The sequence below is a fragment of the Nestor notabilis genome, unplaced genomic scaffold (assembly GCF_000696875.1).
Source record: "Nestor notabilis isolate BGI_N333 unplaced genomic scaffold, ASM69687v1 scaffold28156, whole genome shotgun sequence".
NCBI classification, from domain to species: domain Eukaryota; kingdom Metazoa; phylum Chordata; class Aves; order Psittaciformes; family Psittacidae; genus Nestor; species Nestor notabilis.
Genome location: NW_009933751.1, coordinates 21,222 through 33,787, shown reverse-complemented (window position 1 = coordinate 33,787; position 12,566 = coordinate 21,222). Strand labels below are relative to the sequence as shown.

The 12,566-nt window shown below is 38.1% G+C and overlaps 1 protein-coding gene across 1 annotated transcript in view; it reads right to left on the bottom strand.

Moving 5' to 3' along the window:
* Positions 1 to 3,933: 3,933 nt before the first annotated feature.
* Positions 3,934 to 12,566, bottom strand: part of CPPED1 (calcineurin-like phosphoesterase domain containing 1) — a gene marked incomplete at its 3' end in the record, with an annotated part of 20,015 nt that continues 11,382 nt past the window's right edge. Inside the window, exon 2 of the mRNA XM_010017031.1 lies at positions 3,934 to 4,356. Coding sequence (XP_010015333.1) covers positions 3,934 to 4,356 — 423 coding nt within the window. The remainder of the gene's footprint in view (positions 4,357 to 12,566) is intronic.

The following is a 12,566-nucleotide window of genomic DNA, read 5'->3' as shown; positions in this document are numbered from 1 at the left end:
ACTCCATGCTTTAATTTTGTGCTCAAATACATCTCAGCTGTGGATGTTCAGAAAGCTGCTGCTCCCTTTAGTACTACTCTCCTGTCATATTTCTAAGAGGAGAATGTAGGTATCAGAGTCTTTTAATGAGTAAAGGTGTTAGAAGCTACAGCACCTACACTCACAAATATAACAGAAAAATATGCCATTTAATAGTTAGGTTGTTATTTTTCCCTGTATGTGCAAATTAAGTGTTTTTAAGCACATCTGAAAAATTGCTTTGAAGACATTTAAATGATCTTTTGAATTAAAAAAAAAAAAAAAGCTGGAGACTGCAGTGAATTTTGTTCCGTATTTTGTATCTATTACCCAGCAATTCTCTCGGACACAAAATCCCTCACCTAGATAGACCACCTATACTTGCCATTTCACATTGAATCAAAAGGTATTTTCTCAACTTTGTTGGTAGAACACTAGCTGTTAATCTAGGTTTTATTCAACAGAGCCCTTAAACAAGGTCAGACATTTGCTTAAATATTTTGGTTCATTAGGGCCGTGAAGAAACATTTATTACTACATTGTGTTAAGTAATGTCAGTATGTTAGACAAAAAGTCTTTAAAAGATTGTCTCTAGCACAAGAATACCCACACTTTTCTGGTCATTGAAAAAATCCTTTAACATCCTAAGGAAATTATACTGGAATGAGATAGGTCAGAAAGAGTATGTTTCTTGTTACATAAATGCCGTAATTTAAAACCTAATTTATCACTTCTGCTTATCAGAGAGACATGATATGCAGACCAGAGTTTTGACTAGACCACTGCTGCTACTTTATTCTCCCCACAAAGCTATGAGCAAACTTATATCAGCACTATCAAATTCTTCAAAGGTAACTATGCATTTCACACAGCAGAGTTGGGTGACTCCAGTGGAGCTTACAGCTCTTTCATGGTTCTTTAGTACAGGTCTCCTCTACTTGGCTTCTGCAAGTAGAAGAGACAGGTAACTGAGGCTAAACTTTCAGAAGTTATGCAAGTACACTTTGAGAAATGTATTTTCTCTTAAGCGATAAACTGTGTTTTCAGCTGAGTTGATTTGCACTGTCACTGAAATCCCTTTTCCAAGGACAATACTGGTTATAATGCATTGAAAATAAAAATGGGCCAGGAGGATTTCTTAGATGTGCAGCTTACAAGTATGGCTTAACTCTGCAGAGTAGTAATACATATTTACAAGTGCCAGATTTCCAATTTATAAATATTTATCATAAGGACATGATTTTATCTTTAATTAGCCCAACTGTTAAGGACACTTCTAATGTGAGAAACGTAATTCAGTATTTCGTACCAGATGTAGCCTCTACAGCTAGTCTTTTATCTCTGCTTGTAATGAGCAGATACTTAAACCAAAAACATTATGTAATAGCAAAGTGATTAGAAGAGAGTAACTACAGAAGATTTGGTCTCTGAATTTGAAATAATAATTTTCTGAAGTTGCATACCTCCCTTTAAAGCACCTGTGCAATACCACCACACTTTAAGTATCTGATTATTTCCTACACGCATCCATATGAATTTCTTTGTTCATGGTAGGACCTGAATTGATAGACTGTGCTTCCTTTCCCCTCCTTCTCTAAGCTAGACAGAGTATAAACAGGAGAACTAGGATAGTTCCAGGTCTGGTCCTGGGTTATCAATAACTAGAATATGATACCCATCTGCTAACCCCTTAAACATGCACATTATACTGAAATTTTACATAATTACAAAGCAGACCTTCGTAGTGGTTGGAAACAGTGAGCAAGAGAGCACAAGGAAGAAAGGAAGGACTGGTGATTAGTCAGGGGAAGAAGAATAGCAGCAGCCTGGTGGACTCATTAGAAGCGCACTTACTTTCTTTTTCCAGGATAAATAGTTACACCAAATGTCTAAATTAAGTGCTGCAAGGGGTTGGCCTTCTAAGCTGCAAGTCATAATTAAAAAAGGCAAAGTATATTGGGATTTCATTACCAATATTCTGTGTTTAATCCCCTAAGAATGTATGAAGTGAACTACGGGAAAACCAGTTTAATGTCTGAAATGCTGAAATAGGTTTTTGGCGAAGCAAAAGAAAATGAGAAAGTAAGTGATGTCATTGTGTATCTGTGAATCTATGCTACCATGATAACTGCCTGTTTGCAACCCACTGATGACATTCTGTGGTCTTACAAAGACCACCCTTCAATTGAATGACACAATGGAAACAGAGCGCACCCGTTACTAAGGAAACCGAGCCAACTTTTGATTCAGCTGATGTTTCTCAGCAGCCTGAGTTACACTGAGCTTTCTCTGTTCATTTAATTAGCAAAATGTTAGATTATTGTATTATGAGTATTATCTATTGACTCACTCACTCACTGTATAAAACAGCCAGCAGAAGATCAATGTTTGTACATATTCATGAAAGAAACAAATAACATCATTGCAGGGGAAACGATGGAGGGGATATTGGCACAGAAAGGAGTTTAGGAACTTCTTCCGTAGACTTGTCTTTGTCTCACTGGCTCCACACCTCTCTTCCTTTTCCCCGTCATTTGAAGCCTCCCCAACTTCCAGTTAAGCCTCTGGACATACATGAGGAGAATCAGTCTGAAATATGTCTCTTCGAGGGATGATAATGTAATCATGACAAATGTTACACTGGTAACATTCTGCAGTTTCTTTTACCTCTTGATTAACTATATTCCCAGTCCTGAGTTTTGCCAAATGCTGGTAAACCATGAGAATGAGAGAAAACTCTAGAACAGAACTGCTTAATGCTTGCTGACAGTGTCCTTCTGCTAAGCAGCTCTCCAATGAACTAGGATGTGTTTTTAGACAACAGTATGTAAGCAGTCATTTAGCTGCCCAACTTTCCAAATGCTTCCCTATATTAACTATAACTATATATAGCTACATTAACACTAGCACAAAAATTAAAAAGATACCATGAGGTATTCTCAGCATGTCTCCTTATGGGGGAAAAAAAAGGCACTTGAATCTGCAAATATGTCAGTCCCCTGGAGAGCCCTCAGAAAACTGTGAATTTTGGCCCCATTGATTGTAAACAGCAGGAGACTCAGAGCTTGGAAATTAGGCTGGTTTTGAATGAGCCCAGGCTTAACAATTATATGGTAAATTAGGAACAATATCATAAACAATTTGCATTGTTCAGTAATCCAAATAACATGCTCTTAGAGATGCAGAGAAAATGACGCTGATGCAGCGATGGCAGGAAATTTGGAGGGACAAGCACACCCCAGGAATATGAAGGCAATTAACAGGAAACAAACAACAGGAGCAGCATGGAGGAGTAGCTGCACACCGTTTCTGTCTGCGTGGCATTCAAGTGTCATCACACAAAGCAAAGGGATTTGGCACAATGGACTGGTTAGCACTTGCCCTTCACCTCAGAACTAGCCCCTATTAGTAATGGGATATGCAAGGATTGATCTTAGCAAAGCAGGACTCTTTAACACTGAATATATCTGGAGTGTATTACACTCTTGGTTTAAAATAGGCTCAGTGTGGGAGAAAACAACCTCCAAGGTAATTCTGAATTCTGTTTCCATATTTTATGTAAAACAAATTCTGTATTTTTCTCCTCTGGCAATACCTGATCTTCCAGTCTGTAGGCAGAAAAAATTCAGGCTGTCTTATCTATTGATACTTGCAGAATGGAAGCCTTGCTGTTTATCTTAAAGAATTTTTCACTTTTACTTTTTTACTTTTCACTCAAAGTTTTAGATGTTGTTTGGTACTTTTTATAAGTGATTAGATTCAGTTGATAATTCTGACAGGGAGCAATCAGGCTTATAAGGAGTACCTAAAATTCCTTTAAAACAGTACCACTGAAGCAAAATGTATTTTGTCTGGCAGCACTGCCATTAACAATTTGAAACAAAAATTCAAACCAAGGAAAGTTTGAGAAAATACCTGCTTTATGAAACTTTTCCATTAGCTCCTGACGAACTGATTTTTCCAAGTTGAAATAATCATGGTCTTCATCAGGTTTTCTCAGAAACAGAGGGATGTGCTGGAACACTATTATATGCTTGCATTTCTGCTGTTCAGCGATAGCCAGTTGCTCGTTGAGCCACACATCCTGGGCTTGCTTCAGCTCAGGGCACTTGGAAGAATCAAAGTACAACTGAGAATTCAACACAAGAAAGAAAACACCTCCAACCCAAAAGCTGAAGTAGTCATCTCCCCAGTTACTGCAGTAATGCTCTATTGTTTCTCTTGTTGGGGTATTGCCAATATCATGATTTCCACTGACAAATACCAGTGGTATGTCCTGGTGGGTGTCCTTCAGAACATACTTTAAATCTCGCTCTTGGTCTTTTCTCCATTGAGTTCCTATAGGAAAAAAAACAAACACAGTTTAGTTTTTATGCTGTCTTTTCCTACTCTTGTTGTTAGCTTCTGCTCATGGAACTATGCATAGTAAGATCATGTTAAGAGGCAGGGATCTAGAATACATCATCACTTCAATATTGTAATGCCACTCAACCCCTTCCCTCCCACTTCATTCCCTCTCTTATCAAGTACTCAGCTATTTTCAGTAACTTGCCCTAAGCAAGGCTCTGGAGAAGAACCAATAGATAGCAGAACAGTAGGTGACAAAATGGTCAGTGGTTTGCCCCAGAACCTTTAGCAGGCTGGTTGTTGAAAAAAAAACTTGGATCGTGTAACCAGCTTTACACAGGGGCAAAACCTGGGTTAACTTCTGGTTTATGTTTTACGGCTGTGCAAAGGAATTAAGGTTGGGTTAGGGTTTTTTCCATTAAAAGAACTACTTTAACAGCAAAAATATAATTAGTGTCTTGTGGCGACTTGTGTATATACCGAGTCTGGCATTAATTTCACAGAAAGGTAACTGTAGACTTTGCTGGTTTTCCCAGCATCTCTGGTTTTATATTAATATGCGTAACCCAGACAGTTACTCTTCTGGCTGTCAGAGATCTGGCCTTGTCTAGAAAGGTTTATCTAATTGCTAGAGTCAGGTACAAGCACTGAGCAAAATTTAGAAAGGATTTTTTTTTTCAAAAAGCAGTTATTTCATTCTAATGATGACAGAAGGTTTAAGTTTCCAGAAAAGTAATCTTTAACCAGGGGCCATTGATACGTTCACTATTCATGAATTAAATTGAACATTTATAAATGGTATTTTGTTCCACAATGCATAACATATACCTATATTATATATAACATACACCTAACATGGGTCCATTTCACAAATAACAATTGCATTTTTTAACCAAATGGGTTTTTTATAAGAATTCTGAAATCAGGTTTATAAGAGACATTTCCATACAGGTCTATACAAATCAATCACCACATGTTTTTAAATTGTTTTCTGGTTTTGTAACTACACGTGTATTAGAGGGGCTCCAGTAGTGTTACTATGAGATTAAAAGTCTTTTCTCTATGTTTCTTCAAAATACTTAGGATCAATATGTTGACAAACACTGACCCTTAGTCACTATTATTAACAAAGTTTTAAATTCTGTTTCCATACCCCATAGGTACAGGCTGAAGGACCACCTTAACTGCTGTTACTAGAATTCTACAGCTTTGGAAGAATACTGTGAAAAAACCATACTCATATCAGGTTTAAAGTATGTCTAGATGTAAATACAGATGTGAGATTTGATATTTGGTGCATAAAGTCAAAATCCGCAACTCTTGTGTTTAACTGCTGGCAGTTATTGCAGCAAAGACTTCTAGTAACTTGGGCGTGTGGTACGCAGTGTACTAGTCCAGAGAGTAGTGGGCAGCAGATCAGTTTAGGGGATATTTAATGCACCAGGACCCTCCTTCCCGTTATGGATGATATCCTTATCAATCCTAGAAAATCAGAGCAAATGACATCTCATGCTACTTGGAAGACCTGGATTTTAAAGAATAAAGCCAACGATGTAAATAAACCAGGCACACTTTGTTGTCCATGAGGTAGGGAACATGGCTGAGAAAGCTGCTTTTCCTGCCACTCCCCACCTTCCTATGCGAAGAGTTGGAAATTTCAAGCCATAAATATGAAAATATATGGGGGAGAGGGGCAGGGAAAAGCTCAGTTAAGATATATATAAACACATGACACCCTGTTCAGCTCCTTGCTACCACTCTGGGAAATTCAGCTAACAGTTTCAGAGTATAAAGATGTTTATGCGTAAGTTACAGAAATAATTTGTAGAATTATGTATACTTCTTCCCAGTGGTGAAATTCAAGCTCTAGAGACTACCACTTAGATTAGATTTGTCGACAGCAGGGCACTGGTTCCTTCTTTTAATGCAATATTATTTCTATAGCAACAGAGAGACATATTCAGTGTTCTATTGCAGACAACAGATTGCTCAAAATCGAACACAAGGTCTCTGTCCAAAGAGCACAGGAAATAATGCTAAGTAAAGATTATTTCAGAACAGTTGTATCTTGGCTTGACCTTTTCTTGGGAGAAGGTCAAAACAACTTCAAAAGAAGAGAAACCCACAGAACTAAAGGTAGGAAAAGGCGAAATAATGTCTTTGGAATCTTCGGGTGTAGTGCTGGAAGCGAAGGGCTGGGATGTACACACTATCAGGGAGTAGTACCACTGTAGCACGCACTGTTTGCGTACGATAAGCCACACCACCACACAGTGCCACCATGGAGGCACCACCCTCTGATTTACAACTGAGGTATGTAATGGATAAAGAAGATGAAGAGGAGATAAAGAAGTGATAAAGGAGGAAGCCACTAGAAAACTACAGTGGTCACTGCCATAGAATAAAAAATATCCCCTTTAATCTCTACCAGACACAGAGCTAGCTATACTACTCAATTATTCCAATTATTATGAAGAACATTATTATTTGATGACATATATCTGTTTAGCTAAGATAGAGGTTTGTTGTAGGTGAATAGGAAAAGAATATAATGCCAAAAGGCTATGTAAAAAAATCTTTCGGGAAGTGTTGGTGTAGATCTAACTGAAACAAGTTTCTGTTCTATTTATCCTGGCATCATGTGCAGTGACATTTTTAAATCCTAGGCTACAATATGCTGTCTTTATGTCAGGTTCTATAAATACAGACTTGCCCTGAAATAAATGACTTGACAAATTAATAGCCCATAAAGGGCAGTTTGGTGTTTAGGAAAAACATGACAGTGAGAACTGGTACTAGAGCAGCTGCCTGTCATTTCCCACAGCTTCCCAGTCTCGTTTTTGAAAATGGAGCTTTGTGAACAGGAGCATAAAGGTGCAGTGTCAATGCCCCTGCTGCAGTGCATCTTTCTGGTTTATGTTATATTACTGTTTGCCTAAACACTTCCAATATTCTTTCCTGCACTGACTAAAGGAGTCGAGACAACCTGCCCTCACTGTAAGAGCAGATTTCAGTAAAGTACTTTTAAAGCATTTATGCTGAAGCTGGCTTCAGTCAGCAGAATTCAAAGATTATTCTGCCAAAGAAATAATCCTTTAACTACTAATCCACAGTCACAGTTTACTTTGGTATTCCACAGAACAGAGCACCTCTATAAGAAAGTGTTGGAGTTGGGTTTTTTGATGCCATAGCTGTAAGAACAGCCCTGTTTACCCCCAAAACTGCATCTTTGCAATGCATGCTGCCTGCAATTGCATCTGAGGCAACTCTTCACTCACTCACTCACCATAATCCCCACCAGTATTGTACCTTTCCACCCAAAAACTATTCCAAATGAAAAACTAGCAATTGACAATAGCACCCATTTTTCTACTGATATGAATCCTTTTGGGGGTGGCTTTTTTCAGGGGGCAGAGCAGTACATCGTGTTCAGCTGTTCTACAGACCTTGACACAGACAGAATTGTGCCTCGTTTGCTACACACAAGGCTGCAGACACCAAAAAACCCATGGGCCTAACATCTGACTTTGAAAGTTTGGCAAGGAGGCCTTAACTGAGCCAGACATCCCCACTGACGCTCTGCACAAGGACACAGGGGGCTCTGTCTCTGCAACATCTTCACTCAGCTTAGGCTGAGGACCAGCACAGGTACTTTTAGGATGAAGCTACCCCAAGATGTCTTCAGCCAGTTTAACAATAAAAATGCAGCACAATCATTTCCTGGATTTCTAAATTACTCAGTTGTAAGTATTTTGATGTATTTGAAAAGTACTCCAAACTTAGAGGAGTTGCAAACACATCATTTTTAACGGAAAGCAGATATTTTCAGTTTGAAAAAGAAGATAAAAAGAAAATTATTTAACTATGAGCTTTTATGCAAGCAATATTCTTGAAAAGCCCTGATATGACAACTCCAATCTGCCTAACATTTAACCCAAGAGACTGATTATCAAAGAACAGGTAAGAGCTAAATTGTAGATTAAAATATTATACAAAATATCAAATAGAAATAGTACCTAAATCTGATAGAAGCAAAATAAAAAATGTCAAAACACCACCAACGAAAATGGAATTTCTAAAAACATTGGGCCTGTTCCTTCTGTAATTGATTATGATAGCAGAAGAATGACATCCAAAGACAAGTAATTCTTGTTGGAAGCAATCACACGATCATTACAAACAACGGGGCCTTACAGCACATCACAGTTGCTTTAATCAGTCTCATTATTTGGAGCATTTTCCTGTTCTTGAGATATGTCTTTTTTTTTTTCTTTTTGGTTTTCATGACTGAAGCCATTTAGAGGACCTTCCCTAGCAGTATTCCCTAACTTTCTACAGAAAACAGGGGAGTCCAAGGCTATACTCACAGCAAGCTTCTTTTGTAAGTACCTCCACTGAAACAAATATAACTGCTGCCTCTGTGGGGAAGCAGTCTCCTCCTGTTCAAAATAGGATTGCCTTTCATCTCTGCTGTTGTTTTGGATGCCTGGCTGTTGGCTCCAGCTTAACAGGGCTACAAGCTAAGCTCCGTCATCATCCCTCCCAGCTGCCCCCTACCCAGCGACAGCCCCATTGCTGTGCCTGCTACTTGGGAGACAGGCCCAAACCCAATGGCATCACCAGTATCAGACCGTATCTTACAGACTCCTTCTGCAATTACATCTTTACTGCATCTTATTTTTATGCACTAGCATAAATAAAAGTATAATTGAGCTCTAATCTTGTCACATCTCAAATCCTCATACATTTTTCTGATCATTGCAAACTCACCCCAGCAGCCCTTCAGAGCACTGAAGCTCTGACACCACACTTCGCCGTGCTGCCTTCTTTCCTAACATTCCCCATCTCATCAATGTGGGCAACTCCTCTTCACTGTTACGGCCAAACTCTTACCCACTTCTCATTTGGTTACATGTTACCACCCCATAAAAGCAACGATTCTTCTCATTGTCCATGAACAGTTAGAAAGAAAAACACCTTGCTCTCCACATACATTTCTCATAGGATGCTACAAGAACGTGATAATAGACATGGCGCTGACAGAGAAACTAAAGGCCACCCAGCTCAGTCTTACTGGTGCCCTTGTCAGTCTGTATTCTTCATTGTTTCTTGTTTTAAACTCAGAAGTTTCCCCTCTAGCATCTGCCATTATGAAGTCAAGCCATACGTATACTGCGTCATTCCAAATTACCACATGCAAGAATAAGCTGATCAATTTTAATATACCCAGTATGGTCATGTTCTGAAGTAGGTTTTTCTGGTTTACTCTGTGCTGTAATAGCTAAAACATCTCCACTCTGTTCCTTAGACATTTATATTTCTAATATTCAAATAGCCTGAAAACTATTTTATGATGTTCAAAAAATTTTTACACAGTTAAAACCAATGTAAATATGACCATTTTCACTACTGAACAAACTGACTACTCAGTCTAACTTATACAGAACCTCATCTCATCAGTTCCACCAAAAAGCAGGAACTGAAACACTCATTTGTCTACACCTGTAACTTATTTTTTAAGTACATTGGAAACAAGTAATAATCTATTCTGAGACACAAAAGTGATCACATTAAAGTGATTCCTCAAGTTTATTTTGTAACTTGGGCATTGAAACAAGAAAAAAAAAAAGTAACTCCAGTTTTGCCTAATAATTAACAATTATTACATTAAAGCAATGACAAAACCTCAAAAGTGAAGGAGGAAGCCTATGAGGGGTTCAATTGCTCCTAGAGTTTCAGTGCACAACATTAAATATGACTGCAAATGCCAACATTTTTTGAGTGCCAGCCACACAGATGCCACTTAACAACCTACTTCCTGGCATTTACTGTTCCGCCCTCTGCTGTGGAAGTATTATTCTTCTCCACTCAAGCACAACTTTGCTCCTCTTACTCATTTCCTAGCTATGCAGAGCTGTCACGTCAGGCATAGGCCATCACTGCCTTTGGGCCTGTTCTTCTGATGAAATCGCCACAAACATCAAAAATACCACAATGTTACATGAGTTACAACAACAAACCTACTAAAACCAAGCTGAAGGTGTGAAAAATCTTGTTTCTAATAACTGTTTGTTTTTAAAGAGACAGAGGTCACATTTTCTTCAAACAACTACCTGTGAGAATTTTACAGCTTTTTGAGGCCTTCATCATATTTACATTTTCGTATTAGTTACAGCATCAGAAATAATTCTTTGAAACACTGGTCCCTTAAGTTCAACAGAATTGTCCTCACTGTTAAACTGAGAAATGCTTGCCAAAAGTGGGTACAATTACTTCAAAAGACATGTACTTTTCCAGATGTCTAAGGCATTGTCTACCATAAGACATCTTTGCTATCAGAACAATGCAGAATGAAAAGGCAGTTAATATCACCCAGTTCAGACAAACCACTTCTTCGTTAGAACACGATCTCAGCCCAAATAATCTTTCGCCAGTCTTTGGCCCACACTCATGCTGGCTGCAGGGTATTCACAGAACAGCTTACACCACACACAGGGAAAAAGGCTTGCTCAGAGCCACGAAGAGGAACTGGATGCTCCAGCCCAGCTCCTACCCATTAAAGCCACATTACTCTCCTTAGACTACGTAAGAGTTGGAAGCTTGGAAAAGATGGTTCAGCTTGATTGAGTTAAAAATATGTAGGCTAGATCTTCTGCCAAAGACTTCCAAGGAAGAAGAAGAAAATCCTTTACAGTTCAGAGGATGGAAAAGCCTGGAAATGTGCCTTTTAAAACGCAAACACTTTCAAACTAAAAAGACAGTTCTCATCACCTTGTCTGACCATACCTGCATAACGCAAAGCACCTTTGTGGAAGTTACTATTTACAAACAGCAAATCCAATTCCAAAAAAACCCCAAAGGAGGTAACAAAGGTCCTAACACAGAAATATATTTCATCTACCATGTGTCAAATAAATAACCCATTGTGGATGTCCACTACATGTATCCATTTTCAAATGTTCATAGACAGGAGCTGAATTACTAAAGCTGAGAAAGAAGCAAGAAAATAATAATATTTTTATATTTTTTATATATGTTCTTATATATATATATATAAAATCTTGTACTAGATTTCCAGTACTAAAACTAGTACTGATACTTATATCTATAAAGTATATGATGCGAGACAACTGTATAATTAATTACATCTCAGCGATTTTAATAGAGAGTTAATGTCAACAAGATTCCTTACTTCAACTGTGGACAGGACTACAGATGATGGTCTAAACCACAAACAAGTATATACCTGCTGAAGATTAAGTATTTGCTTCTGATGGTGCAACAGTTTCTTTGCCATACAAGACTGTGATGAACCACTGAACATGCACAGAGAATCTCTCATGCTCCCTACTCTTGTGCTGATTAGAACAAACTGAATTTCACACTAAGCAGTTTGGAGTCTTCGAATCCAGGTTTTACTAGAATCAGGTAATTACTATAAAATGTTTATTTATGCAACCACAGTGACATTTCTTGAAATAGGTATTCTTATGTTTGACAAATAATGTGCTACATGCCCAAATTCTTAAATATTATTAATTCACATTAGAGTAAGAGTTTGAAGAAGAAAATAGCCAAGAATCCTTTTGCTTTGGGCTCTGTCCTATTGAGCATAGCAAAGCTTTTCATGGGTTGCAACAGCAAAAGAAATGGATGCAGTGAGTTTATTTTCATTGAGCTACCTTACTGTCAGGAAATTAGGTCAAACAAACACTGCTCATGTTATTTCAGGTGACAGTACAAAAACCAGCCCCATTGATCAGTCAGTGACATATTTATAAAAAAATTATTCAACGAATAACATTCTTACCAATAGCCTAATTCAGTATAAACATTTCAAAGCCACTACTTCTACCTTGCACCTAAAAAGTCGACCTGTGCCTTTTCTACTTCCTGGTCTATTATAAATCTCCGCTGACAGAGAGTCAAGAATTGGGCTTTAGCAGCTGATTCTGCTGAGATCACATTTGACAGGAGAATAGAACTGCCTTCTCCCTTGCTGTGCCAGGCTGATGGGGGTTACAAAAACTACACACACTTGCTTTTGTTAGTAAGCCAAGAAGCCAGTTCAAATGGCAAAAAAAAGTAAATATAGTATAGGTGACATGCTTACAGTAAGTTTTAAAGCTGGAACCATATTTTAAGGCACCTTTTTTTAACCTGCTCATATGCTTGTTACATGGACAAATCAAACATCAGCA